The 13,276-nt window shown below is 43.4% G+C and overlaps 1 protein-coding gene across 3 annotated transcripts in view; it reads right to left on the bottom strand.

The window, feature by feature from the left end:
- Positions 1–13,276, bottom strand: part of LAMB4 (laminin subunit beta 4) — a 933,969-nt gene that overhangs the window by 303,594 nt on the left and 617,099 nt on the right. For all 3 annotated transcript variants that reach the window (XM_069629159.1, XM_069629158.1, XM_069629160.1), the window contains one exon: positions 11,179–11,400. In XM_069629159.1, coding sequence (XP_069485260.1) covers positions 11,179–11,400 — 222 coding nt within the window. The remainder of the gene's footprint in view (positions 1–11,178; positions 11,401–13,276) is intronic.

Raw genomic sequence — 13,276 nt, forward strand, 5'->3', positions numbered from 1 at the left:
GTCCATATTCAAACTCAGGGCTTAGGCAGGTCCCAATCATAGCACAGGAAAGGATGCCTTGCTTTCGGGAGCACAGCATGGCACTTTAAATTGAGGTGGTCCTGAGAGGGAGGGTTTGAGAAGTTGCACACTCTTTCATCCACAAAGCTCAAATTATATAACTGTCATGCTGTTCTCTGAAGGTAAGGAGGCAGAGGATGAGCAAGCCCTTCTTACCTATCTACCATAAGCGGCTTTAGTTTCATTGTGGTTTTCAGTGCTTCTAAATTCTTCCCCTTTAACCACTTATTCAGGAAGTTGTTGATCCTATATAAAAGCTGTCTGGGTGTTTCTGTAGGTTGTAATTAGAGGCTCTCAGCTTTTGTTGGAAGTGTTCAGGGTCTTGACACAACCTCGTGAGGATTTACATGTTAAGATTTACATAGGGAGTGATCCTAATTGAGATTGGGACTGAGTGGTCCTAACTGAGATTGGGACCTGATAGAGTGCCTGTTGCTCGCCTGTTAGTATCAGTGCTACATATTGTCCCAATCTATCGATGGGCCGCCTAGTGGTCTTAGCCACTCGTATGAAGTTGAAAAATAAAGCTGCTGGGTCCTCATCAGACAGAGATCTATGTAATCTCATGGGGGTATCTGAGAGCAACGTTTAGCATTAAGCAAACCTATCTTTAAAAATGTAACTATTTGGAAAACAAAGCGTAGTCCTTCCTGAATACCTTTTCAAGTGGAAACCTATTCTCCTCCATCTTCTCATCTCTATGACCTGTTTCCAAATATCATGTGTTATGGCCTGGCTGGACTCAGATGGGTCCCTGCCTTTATGGTGGATGTCATTATCCTCAGATTCATCGTCAGTGGGAGTGGGCTGTGGTGAAGACCAGGAGCATCCCACATCCTACACTTCTACACTCAATCTGTATCTCCTCTACATCTTCTGCCCTAGGAACAACCGGTTGAAGCCCCTCCACATGCCTCCCTCAGCCTCTGGAACGTTTAGGCTATTCGGACATGTTGACACTCAAAATGGTCACTTCTCTGTAGCCACATAAAGATGTCACATTGTGGGATCAATTAAAGCAGTTGAAAGCACTCTGTTGCATAAAAACAATTCTAAAACCTCTTATTCATAACTTTGCACCTTGTGAAAGGTATTTGTGTGGCCATTAAAAGACAGTGCACTGATTTACAGTCACTTAATGTAATTACTTTCTGCCTACCAAAAAATCGAACTGTTTATTTTTGCAACTAGTATTTGGTCTGGCCACAGAGGTTGACACACACACTTACAGCCTCTGAATGTCATCTAATGCCTAAAATTAATTATGAGATTTATTATTCACAGTTTGCAAAGGTATCTGGTTTGGTCACACAAAGATGGTACTTTAACAGCCACTGAATGTGATCTCTTTCTCGCACCCACTAAATGATAAGACCCTTTCTCTACAGCTAGCATTTTCTCTCACCACAAAAAGATGAAACACTCATTTAGAGCTACTGAATGCATCCTCTTGCCTAAAAACAATTCTAACAGTTTTTAGTCACAGCTTCACAACCTGAGACAGGTATTTGGTCTGGCTATAAAAGATGGTTCATTGATTTGCAGTCCCTGAAGGTACCCTAGTGTCAGGTTTGCCCCTAAGCAATTCTTTGATGTTCATCTCCCCAAACTGACAAGGAATGTCATGTGTGTTTAAGCCATGCATCACAGGGATAATGTATAGTTAGAGTAGTAGTAAAGAAATGATGTCCTGTCCTTTTTCCTACCATTCGCTGATTTTAGCCCTTTTTAAAATGCCTGCCTCAACTAAGTCCTATTTTAAATCACTGCCTCTCTCTTCACAATATCTTATTAATTCCTACCTCTCTCTCTTAACTAAAACCTATTGCCTGAACTGGTCTTGCAACTTCCTGCCACTTTCTAACAAAATCTATCCAAAAATGAAACCCTGCAGAGCATCTTTATAAGAAGAAATTCTGAAGCACCAAAAACACTTCGCTGCAACCAACATCTACTGTTCGGAACAACTTGATTTATTAAATGCCCAGCATTCAAGAATGTTGTTTTATGCTTGAGCAATTTTTTCCAGGTTTATCTTATTGCCACATTCAGTAATTGCTTGATTTTCATGAGGTGTGTGGGCTTAATGTATTCCCTCCTGTTTGGGGCCAGGCAGAACTCTCATGGAACCTGCATGTCACTGCGCGTCCCTGCCTTTTAGCAATTGTCATCTCTGCAGTCCTGCCTGTGTATGCATTTTGAGGGTTCCCTCACTCCCCCTCCCCCCTCCAGGGCCGGGGGTGAGCCTTCCTGTTTCAGCATGAAGGGTTTTGTGAGCATTTGACGTCTTCAATATGGACCCCTTGGAGAGGGGAGAGAAGCACTTGGTGTTCCGGCCTGCACCACCTCGAGGGGTTGCTTCACAGAAATGAATTGGATCCCAGATTCTCTCGATCCTCCGCCACCTCGTCCTCAAATACGAATCAATCAAATAATACTAGCTCATTACTTAACAAACATCATGTCAGGATGGAGGCTTAACTAGAGGTTATGGAGAATCAATGGGCCTCATTCCGAGTATGGCGTTAAGGGATACCGGTCACTGTTAACGAGACCGGTGCCGGTAATCCCTTACCGCCACATTCCGAGTTCCCTTTGCGCCCTCGTCCTTAACACCTGCCAGGCGTTAGGGACGAGGGCGCAAAGGGGCTTTTTAGCCAATAACGGTGACCGTAAAGTACGGTCACCGTTATTTGCAATTTCCCCATTCCCATTGAGTCCTATGGGGGCTCATTTGGGAATGGGGAAGAGCCCTGGGGAATGGGAAATTACCGCCCTGGTGCCGGTACGGGTCTGGTGCCGACCAAGGCGCTACTACCGCCATTGGTTAGCGCCGGACTCGGAATGAGGCCCAATGTCTATCATCCCAATTAGCACTAGAAGAAACTCATTGTTAATGATAATTAGATGGAAGAAAAGCATTGTTTTTGCGTATATCGAATCCATTTTGATTTTGTGTCTGGTATAGTTTCATTGCCATTCCTTTCCCCACCCTGGCCATCCCTACCAACCGCACTTTGGCAGCTGTTCTAATTATCTATGGGCAGACCTCTAGCTATTCTTGTCCTACAGTCTGTCCTTTATCACACGTCCATGAGGATCCGCCCTGTGCCCTCACCTCTTTATCTTACACAAGCTATCTGCGTTCAGTCATGGAGCGTGCAGTAAGTCCAGGGTGTGTGTGTTACATTTGCAAAACTGTGCTGGTAGAACCAGTGTTCAGAGAAGCTGTGATAGGAGATCTTGTGTGGTGTGTAAAATGACGAGCAGCAATTCGAAAATATTCCGCATTTATTAACTTTTTATACAAGATTGGTGTTTGGCAGAGGAGCTTGAGATAATTCGGTCTGCAAGCTCATTGGCACACCAGTCGATGAAGCAATATTCAGCAGAAGGCCATGACCCCATCATGGGCAGATTCTGATCACAAATAACAACACGCAGGGAGGCCTCATTACAAGTTTGGCAGTACGGTAAAAAAGTGGGGGTAACTCTGTTACTGCCCTTTTTTCCAGAATTACTGCTGCATTCAACAGAGCGCTAAACTACGAATTTGGCTTTTAAGTGGAGGATTTAGCTCAAGTATAATGATGTAGGTAAAATCTCCAAATTAAGACCAGATAATCAGTGGATTTACTGTGATGGAATAAATGTGAGTGGTAAATCTGCCAAAATTCCCCATGATTTGTAACAACCCCAGAAATGGGGCTTAACACTGCCATAGCACCACTTGCAGTTGCGTGGTAAATTCACGGGACTGAGTGATGGTAACAGTAATTGATTTTGGAGGTAATTCAGTGGAATTACTGTTGAATTACTGCCAAACTCAGAAGGAGTCCCAGAAAGTTAGAAAAAGGTCTCGACTTAAATATTGGTTGGGCAATTGGTTAAAGAGAGTAGGGCTCAATCTGCCAGATTTTTCTGGCATCAATTAAGTTACAACTGTATCTTACACAATTGATCATATGGTCCTTAATAGGTAGCATGGCATGCAGTGGGTAGGATGCAGAGTAATTCTTATACCAAATAATCAGACCGACTCAGGAAGTTGGCAAAGTCCAATTTACTGTTTAAATATCGATTGTCTAAAACAGGGAGATACAACGGACATCAACGGCCGTCACACAGCATTTTCTCTCAACGCAAATCACATAAACACAGTATTTTATATAAAAATGTGTCATACGTGACATCATACTAAATGGCAAATACGAAAAACCCACAGAGTTGTGGTTGGTTCAAGAAGAACATCTAAGTATACTTTCTATATGGGGTTGTGCTGTGAAAGGACATCTACTGCAGGTGGACAACTTAAGCCTGCCTCTAGTGCAAGTCATCCTCAACACTTGTTAAGTACACAGAATACTTTTGGCTCTTAAACTATATGGCCCTTGGTTATATTGCCTTCTACAATTGGTTGGCATGCTCGTGCGATGTCTGGAACATTCGGCTCTCTAGCAGCACGTAAGCTCATACCCAGGTGCCAAGAGGTGGACTTGACTGTACCTCCGAACACAATTAACCCAACATCTCTCATCGTTCATGCCTTCTGCCATGAAAATTGTCTTTGAACTTAGCCTTGCATTGTACTCTTGTCTCTGGGAACATAAGGGAGTGAGGGCACGCTCTTTTCATAGTTCTGGAACTGAATGCCCAACACTATTTTCATCCTCGGCTCACGTGACAGGAGACCGTACTTCAGCCTGATTTGCAGCATTTAATTGTCTTAAATTAATAAAACTTGATACTCATGGTGTTCTTTCTTTCCACCTTGACAAAGAGTGAGCCAGATTCTCACGATTGCTGCCTTTGAGAATAGATAACCGGCCTTGGCTTACTCCAACTTTGATACCAGGCCAAGCAGCTTCATCGTTTGAGTCTGCGATCTTCAGCTAATTCTTTGCTGCAACACTTAGCTCTCAATCCTTCTATCTCCATGGGTTTGAACTTACTAAAGGTTGTGACACCGATGTCTAGCTTCTATATAATGGCGGCTTCACCTGCAGTCTATTCACTACGCATAGCTAGCGTCTATCATCACTTAGTCTACTTGCGTTGCTGCATCTGTACATTTATTGAACGGATCGCATTTTCTGGAGTTCGACACACACACACACACACACATGCAATCTTCTTTCCGCATGGGAATGTTCACTCGGTTCCTTATTTCATCATCAGTTTCTAAAAAGTCCATACATCTTCTTCGTAACTTCTTAGTGCATCACTCTCGCTTCTTGTGACATCACCAGCTTCTCTTTCTCTCATTTTCATATTCCTCTGGGAGCTCTTTCAAGAGATTGTCATTTCTTCTGGTATACATCTGGTATGGCTTTCTTAACGTGTACCTTTTCTCAAACACTCGCGGCGGTATGGTCATAACTACTAGTGTCAAGCACATTGCAGTTTCAGGTTTCCAACATACAGGCAGTAGGGGGGCGGGACTTCCCGCAGAGGCATTTGGCTGCTCCTCTAGTCTCCCCCTTCTGGTCAAGTCATCAACCAAACCTTCACTGGTCTCCACATCTTGAAATGTACTCTTGAAGAAAAGCTTCTTTGGGGTCCAGATCTTCGTCACTCCCTTCAAGGAACCGGCTGATTTGATATGTTCATCCACACTCCATGTCATGTATCTGCTCTGTCCATTCGAATTGCAATAGACCCATCGTCCCACGTTCTTCTTGTGATTCTTTGGATACAGGAACTGCGTTCCCTCAGGTGCTACTATGCTGACCTTTATGTATTCTCAGACTTCTTCATCAGTCAATTCCTTGGGTCCAAACCCTGACTCAACATCAATCACAATCCTCATTCTCACTGCTTTCTTGGCTGTCTTCTTGCACTGCGTAATTATTATCCTTATCACACAGAATCCAAACATTACCATAACTAACACCGCTCCAAGAGACTTGAAGATGTTTGCCATCCACTGTGGAACCCATGAGAAGATTGATGCAAACCAACTGTCGTCTGCAACATCCTCTGTCTTGTCTTCCATCTTGTTAAGCAGGTTATGGATTATGTCGCTCTCAACTCTGACGTGCCTGGCAGCTCGCCGTGCATCCACTCTTCTTGATTTGATTTGAGAACCATGCAATTGTGGCTGATATAATTTACCAAAAACAGTACACTTTAAGTTCCCACAAGTGGGAGAACAGAACACAGTCAAGCCTGGAAGAAGACCTTGTGGTCGAAACACCTGTCGGCTGTTTTCACTTTCACTAAAATATTCCATTCATCTAAACTTAAAGTGTATGCGCAGTGTGGTTGTGAATCTGTTGTACTTAAATTCTTTGTTGGTTACCCTGGGCATAGGGTCCAAATCATCACACCACCCGCTGCATCTTCATTAGAGAAACAACCAATTGTCAACCTTGAATTAGAGGGTTAATATTTACCTAGCTCAAGTTATAGCATTGACAAGAGCTTTGTGGCTCCATTGTTGATTGTTGTAGTATAAAAGCTATGTAACATAAAGAATAAAACTGAACATTTTGCCAAAATGAAAACTGAAAATTGTGTTAATTTTTCAGGGAGTCACAAAAAGGTCAAATATGCATTTCTGACCTCTCCCTCCTGCTATTATTTAAAGTGTTTCCAGGTGTACACTCTGCCCAGATCACCATTTCTCTTACCTATGAGTTAAAATTGGAGCACATTCACTTACATGCCAATTCTAATCACTTTTGCTGGTTAGCTGGTTGGCTGTGGGACTGTTCAGGGCTTATCTTTGGGGCGCTGGTATTTACATTGTTGGCATACAGCCTGAAAAATCCTCTCCCTGCTCCTCATACTTAATATGGCATAATCCGTTGTACACGCAATATAGCCTTCTGGTAACAACCAAACCATAGTCGCATATCACAACAAAACATAACAGAAGGATGCCAGGCTGTCACTGCATACAGAAGGACAGGTTCTTCTCACCCTACCTACCCACTGTGACGAATCCCAAGATGTCGTCACTTCTCCCGAGGGGGGCAGCACTTAAGGGAGTCAAAAGTAGAGGGCACGGTTAATGAGGAGTATTATGAGGTGCCATCTAATGTCCATAAGGTAATAAAAATGATACCCGCTGAATCTGGCTCCATTATGGGTTTTGCTATGTGAAATCTTGACCCGGCGAAATCTGGGGATGAAGCTGTTAAGATTGCTGCAGATGGGGCAGCCCTTCATAGGAGGTCAGACAAGAAGTATAGATGTCCTGCAATCCACTCTGACTTTTTCACACTTGTCTTTAACTGAGAACTCAGAGAGAGCTTTATTTGAAGCACCCCTACAAATCCCTTATGATGTTACTTCAAGACAGTCCATGAAGGAAGGCCATTCAAGTAATCCTCTGATCTGGCAATCTTATAAAGAGGTTATCATACCTAAGCCTAATCATTGTGATAGTCTTTCACAGTTTGCTTATGGTTTGCTTCTTTTGAGAAGGATGTGCCTATTATTTCACCTGCAAAAGACATGTGTTGTCAAACTGTTCAGGAAGATGGGAGTAATGCTACTATGGTTCATAAGGATAGTAACACATTGCAGATGAATCCTCCATGTTTATCAGAGAAGACAATGTCCTTATCCATGACAAGAGAAACTGTTGGTAGACATACTTGGTCTTCTGGTGGTAACGCACAGTCCGGGAAAAATGTACAGTTTCTGCAAAGGTCAGATGGCTCTGTAGGTGTTATGCCTATGGCTGCTGGGCCAGTGTCCTCATGTGACATTAGAATTAAGAAATATCAAATGCCTCCTATTTTGAATAAGAATCTAGAAAATGTCATCATGGACAAAAGCAACATTAGAATTATGAATGTTGACAAGCCCACATGGAATGAACCTACGGATGCCGTAAAGAACAAGGTCTTGGGATGGCTTAGAGAGTGGAGCATGGTTGCGTGAGATCATAGGACCTACAAGTTCTTTAAAAAGTAAGGATTGAGGATTGGTGTTCCCCTAATAACAAAGACTGCAAAGTAGTGGGCTGTGGTCACAGTACTTTTCCTCAGTTCTTGGGTCTGTGTAATAATATGTCCGATGTCCCTTCTAGTCTGAATATTGTGGTATAGGATTTTTTGTTGTGCAGTTTTATTATTAGGAATGCATTGTTATCAGCTTTGAAATTGTTTTTTTTTTACTTGTGATCAGAATTTCCCCTTTGTAAGTTTCCCATCATTGTTCCTCTTACAATTTTGCCCTCTCGTTGTGTAGTCGGGATAGTGTGGCCTTTTCTGTATGGTTTACTTTGCTGTATTTTGTTGTACTATTCTTGTTATTGGTATTGTTAACACCCCAATGCCTATAGGCCTACTTAGGCGCATTACAAATAATAAAACTAAACCAAACTATTGATTTACATGGACATTCTGACAGAACCCTTAGTGTTTTAGTTGAGGCAGGGAAACCCCTCTTACAGACCCACCTGTGTGCCTGTCTCCTCCTTCGGCACCCTCACACCTCTTTGTTGCCCATCCACCTCTACCTTTCATACAGTCTAAGGAACACAGCCTGTATAAGGAGCCCAGGGTATATTTTCTCACTATTGTTGGCTGTGCATTTCTATACTTTAAAAATTCTACTCTCCAGTAAGACACCACACTGTCTCAACGTGAACTCAGATAAAGTTTAGCAGGACATGACACAAAACGCAGATGTACCTGCACTCTTAATAATAATCTTTGTACTCAGACCATTCTAGACTATGCCAATCTTGGTTTAGGCTTGGCAGACATAGAATTAACATTTTGAAGTCTTTACCTGGGATACAACGTACAGAGATAATACGCCTTAAAAATATGCAGGATTGCCCGAGCACATACACAAGCCCGTCATTCATCCAACATTATATTATGTCCTACTAGCAATTTTCCAACTAAATCTTTGAAAACAATGCAATCATCACAACACTTTAGGACACAGCAGCCCTTTCCCTTTTGCAGAATTATGCTCTGCCTACCCACACTGGCATGCATCCATGCTAACACCAAACATTCTTCCCCTGCTGCATGCCCCCCTTTTATTTATTGCACATATTTCCTGCTTTCTCATCTTCTTATTTGACTCCTGCTTATTTTCTTCCTCCAGATGACTAAGGTCTGGATATTCCTGGCGGAGGCACAGTACACCACTCCACGGCCCAGCCAAAGCGCTCCGAAAATACTACTTTAAAACCATATTAATGTAGCATGAGTGCCTAAGTGAAGCATAATGGAAAATGTCAAAATGTGTTGCTAGTAGGATGCTACCTATGGGTAGGGCTGGGTGAAATGGTGAAATTCAGTTCTGCCAGTTGGGGAAGCCAAATCGGTAAGATTTCATTCCCTTTCACTGCAATCCGCCGTTCCGCCACCCCAGCGTATCGAAAAGAGCGGTGTGAAGTTTCTCGTGGTGTTTCCGTGAACCAAAACGAGCCGCGCAAAGTTTCTCATGCTATTATTAATTGAAAAAGCCCTGCACAAAGCTTCTTGTGCCGCTGCGCGAACCTACCATAAATCTAAAAGAGTGTCATGAAGTTTCTTGTGTCGCGTATCTATCACAGATCAAAAAACTGTGCAACGTATTGCATGGCACTGCGCAAAACTAGCACGGTTTGGAAAAACCTGCACAAAGTTTCTTGTGTCACTGCACGAAAGCAGACACGATCGAAAAAAAAGACCTTTGCAAAGTTTCTCGTCATGCTACAAAAAAAACACGATCTGCGCGAAAACGCAGAAAACCGGCAAAATTTCAGTGGCGGCAGAACCATAATGCTGATTTCATGGAACAGGCGGAAGCGGATTCCAGTGCGGCGTCCGCACTTTTCGTTTCAAGGGCAAAAACGTTTCTCACCCCTACTTATGGGACAGTGTGACACATGCATTGAACTAATGCTTGTAATTCGAGAGCTCCACTGCACGTTCAATCCCCATTTTGTTTAGTAACATACTGATGAGTTCTCTACTGTGAAGTCCAAAAATCCTCATCCAGTCCCAAAAGGTCAAGAAGCCCCAGGCTAAAGAGGACTTACATTCTCACACACATTTTGATGGTTATCTGTGCATTAATTGTTTGTGGAAGAGGATTTATGGGAATCATATCCTTTTATTGAAAGTTAACTCAAAAACGCAGCATTGATTTCTTTGTTCCAGAATTGTTTGCAGGAAATTGGCCTTTTCTTTCTTTACACACCCTTAGGCAGTGGTCGAAGTGTACGAAAAGAAGAAGTGGAACTATGTTCCCTGCTGGCCTGTACCCACTCCCCACAAACCCCATTGCCACGTGGCCCCCACAAGCCATACAACCCCTTCAGTGGTAGAAGTGTATCGAAAAAAGCAGTGGAACTTTGGTCTCAGCAGGGGAGAGGGTAGGCGGAAGCCTGGTGCAACATGTGACAAGGTGTTGCATCCGGGCATTGCAATACTCTACTAGTAACTAAGGCTCCTATTACAACTTTACACTTGCACATGGACATGAATGGACAAATCCTCTATATTGAATGGTGAATATGGTTGTAAAAAGTAGAGGAATGGTAAACAGAAAAAAATAAAAGTAGTGGAACACCGCTCCCGACAGTTCCTGCTCACTTCGATCATTGAACTCCCTAAACAAATGGAAACATTAGTGCAGTGCACCGAAGTGCAAGTTTCAATTTCTTCCTACACTTTTCTATTAAAACGAAATCATTCAGGAACGCTTTCTTTTTAAAATAAAAGTAGAGGAACAGTAAAACTTAATTTTAAAAAAGGAGAGGCGCACTGCCTCCGCCCCCTTCGACCACTGCCCTTAGATCATTGCGCTCAAAAGAAGGTTGACCTGTCTCCCCATCGTTTTGGGGTCATAATCCCCCTGGAACATGGACAAAACACACTGGATGTGCACAAATGCACAAATGCCCGAATGCCCTCACCCTCTCTCCCCACACTCCAAACATTAAGTTTGTGATCAAAACTAAAAAGCCCATTGGTCACCTTCTATGTTTTTTTTTTTTAAACATGTATGGCCTCTGCAAATGAGCACTAATCACACATTGAGAAAACTGAGTTTAGATCTGTCATATTGCAAAAGGAGTGTGTGTGTGTGGTGGGGGCAGGGGTGTCCACCTGCTGAAGGTGGAGGGGAATTGCATGCTGTGTGGGGGGTGCTACTTACTCGTGCAATTCTGTTCGAGGGCAGAGCCGAAGAACCCAGGCCGGCAGAACTGGCAGCTAGGCCCGTGTGTGTTGTGCAGGCACTTCAGACACTCCCCCGTGAACTTATCACAAGACGCCGGGTCTGTGCTGTCGATGTTGTTGCTGCAAGAACACGGCACACATCTGCCTCCTTGCTCGACGTCGCTATAAAAACCAGCCGGGCAGTCATCGCACCGATTACCTGGGGAAGAAAAGAAAACAGTATTACTACAAACTATTTTTCCTGTGAACTTATAAATGAGATTCCACTGAACATCTTAAATATTTGTTTAAATAAGGATTTCACATTTCAGTGGGTGAAATGATTTTTAGGATTTTGCAGTGAATCCCCGAAGTTTGAACTTGAAATATTCTGCGGTTGACTTTATTTGCGATACCAAGGCTCCCTCTATTGGCCCTGCAGAGAATTACGTGACTCTATCGAGTTCTTCAGCTTTGCTTTCTTCAGAATTCAGTGATGTTAACACAAAACATATAGGGGTAAAATTTACAAGAACATGAAGATGTCATTGAGATGAGCGATTTTGCAGAGATGTAGCTGCGCCATTGCGCATCTCACTGCGTCACGTGAGTTTACAAAGAAAATCCCTGAAAATACACCAGGTGCAAGAAGCGAACATCAATGCGCAAAAGATGCAGAAAAACTGGCAACTTCTGATGCATTTCGCGAGATGTGCATGTTTCGTGTGCATCTGTCAAATGCGCATGATTAATGTTCAAAAACGCGCACAATTAACCTAAAAAAACATGCAAAACAGGAATTCACCTCCAAACACCATTCTACAAGACTTGACTGATTTGAAAGTCTGCAACCTGCAGCCAGGACAATCTCTAGGCATTCAAAGACAACACGGGTGGCCAAGATGGAGAGAGAGAGAGAGGGTGAAGGGTGAAGAGGGTTTGATGTGATTTCATGGCTTATCATGAAGAAATATTATTCAAGCTCCACGGGCAAAGGGTCAGTATTGTTAATGTTAATGTTAAAGGTATTTGTACCGCGCCCCATCACCAACGGAATTGGTCCCCAGGCACATCTGCAGACAAGAGGTGGGGTGGGGGGCGGTTAGTCGGGTGGAGAGGGAGTAGGAAAGTGAGGGAGGGGTGTCCCGTTGGCAGCTTCAGTTCTGTTTTCACTGTGCGCCGAGCTGGGGTGCGAATATCGGATCGATGTGAGGCCTCGTGCGGTGTTGGTGTGACTCATGTGTTCATTGTTTGTTGTTGCGATGTGGTGAAGTGCTTGTGGTTTGCTGTGCAAGAGGCTGGTTGTGTGGAATTTTGGGTGAGATAAGTATGCCGAAGTTTGAGCTATTGAGTTAGTGGGTTGTTTACCATCTCTGGTTCCCTTCCTGTCTATTCCCTCTCGGTGATCCCTTACTGCCTGGGAGAAAGGCCTAGGTTTCACAGAATGGCAGGCAGGAATGGAAACACCTAGGTTCTAGACATCTAGAAATGGGAGAAAGGCCTAGGTTTCACAACACAGTTTGAGTACAAGAGGAAACACACCTATATTTGAGGGTCCTGTATAGTGGGAGAGAGGCCTAGGCTTCACAATGCAGTTTGAGTATAAGAGGATACACACCTAGTTTTGAGGGTCCTGTATAGTGGGAGAGAGGCCTAGGTTTCACAATGCAGTTTGGGTACAGGAGGAAACCCACCTAGATTTAAGGGTGCTGTATAGTGGGAGAGAGGCCTAGGTTTCACAGTGCAGTTTGGGTACAGGAGAAAACCCACCTAGATTTGAGGGTCCTGTATAGTGGGAGAGAGGCCTAGGTTTCACAATGCGGTTTGAGTACAAGAAAAAACATGCCCATGTGACTCAATGCAATATTAACAATTCTCAGGGCGTGCGACGCAGGCTAATATTCACAGTGCTATCTTAAAGTGCCACTTCCTAGATGTGACTGAAGGCAGTATTAACAATTTTCTATGAGTGCGACGCAGGCTAATATCCACAGTACTGTTCCAATGTGGCACAGACTAGTATTTACAGTACTGTCTTAATGTGGTACTCTCTAGATGTGATGCAAGTCAATATCAGCAATTCTCAAGGTGTGCGA

Source organism: Ambystoma mexicanum, chromosome 12 (genome assembly GCF_040938575.1).
Source record: "Ambystoma mexicanum isolate Mex_15411 chromosome 12, UKY_AmexF1_1, whole genome shotgun sequence".
Lineage (NCBI taxonomy): Eukaryota > Metazoa > Chordata > Amphibia > Caudata > Ambystomatidae > Ambystoma > Ambystoma mexicanum.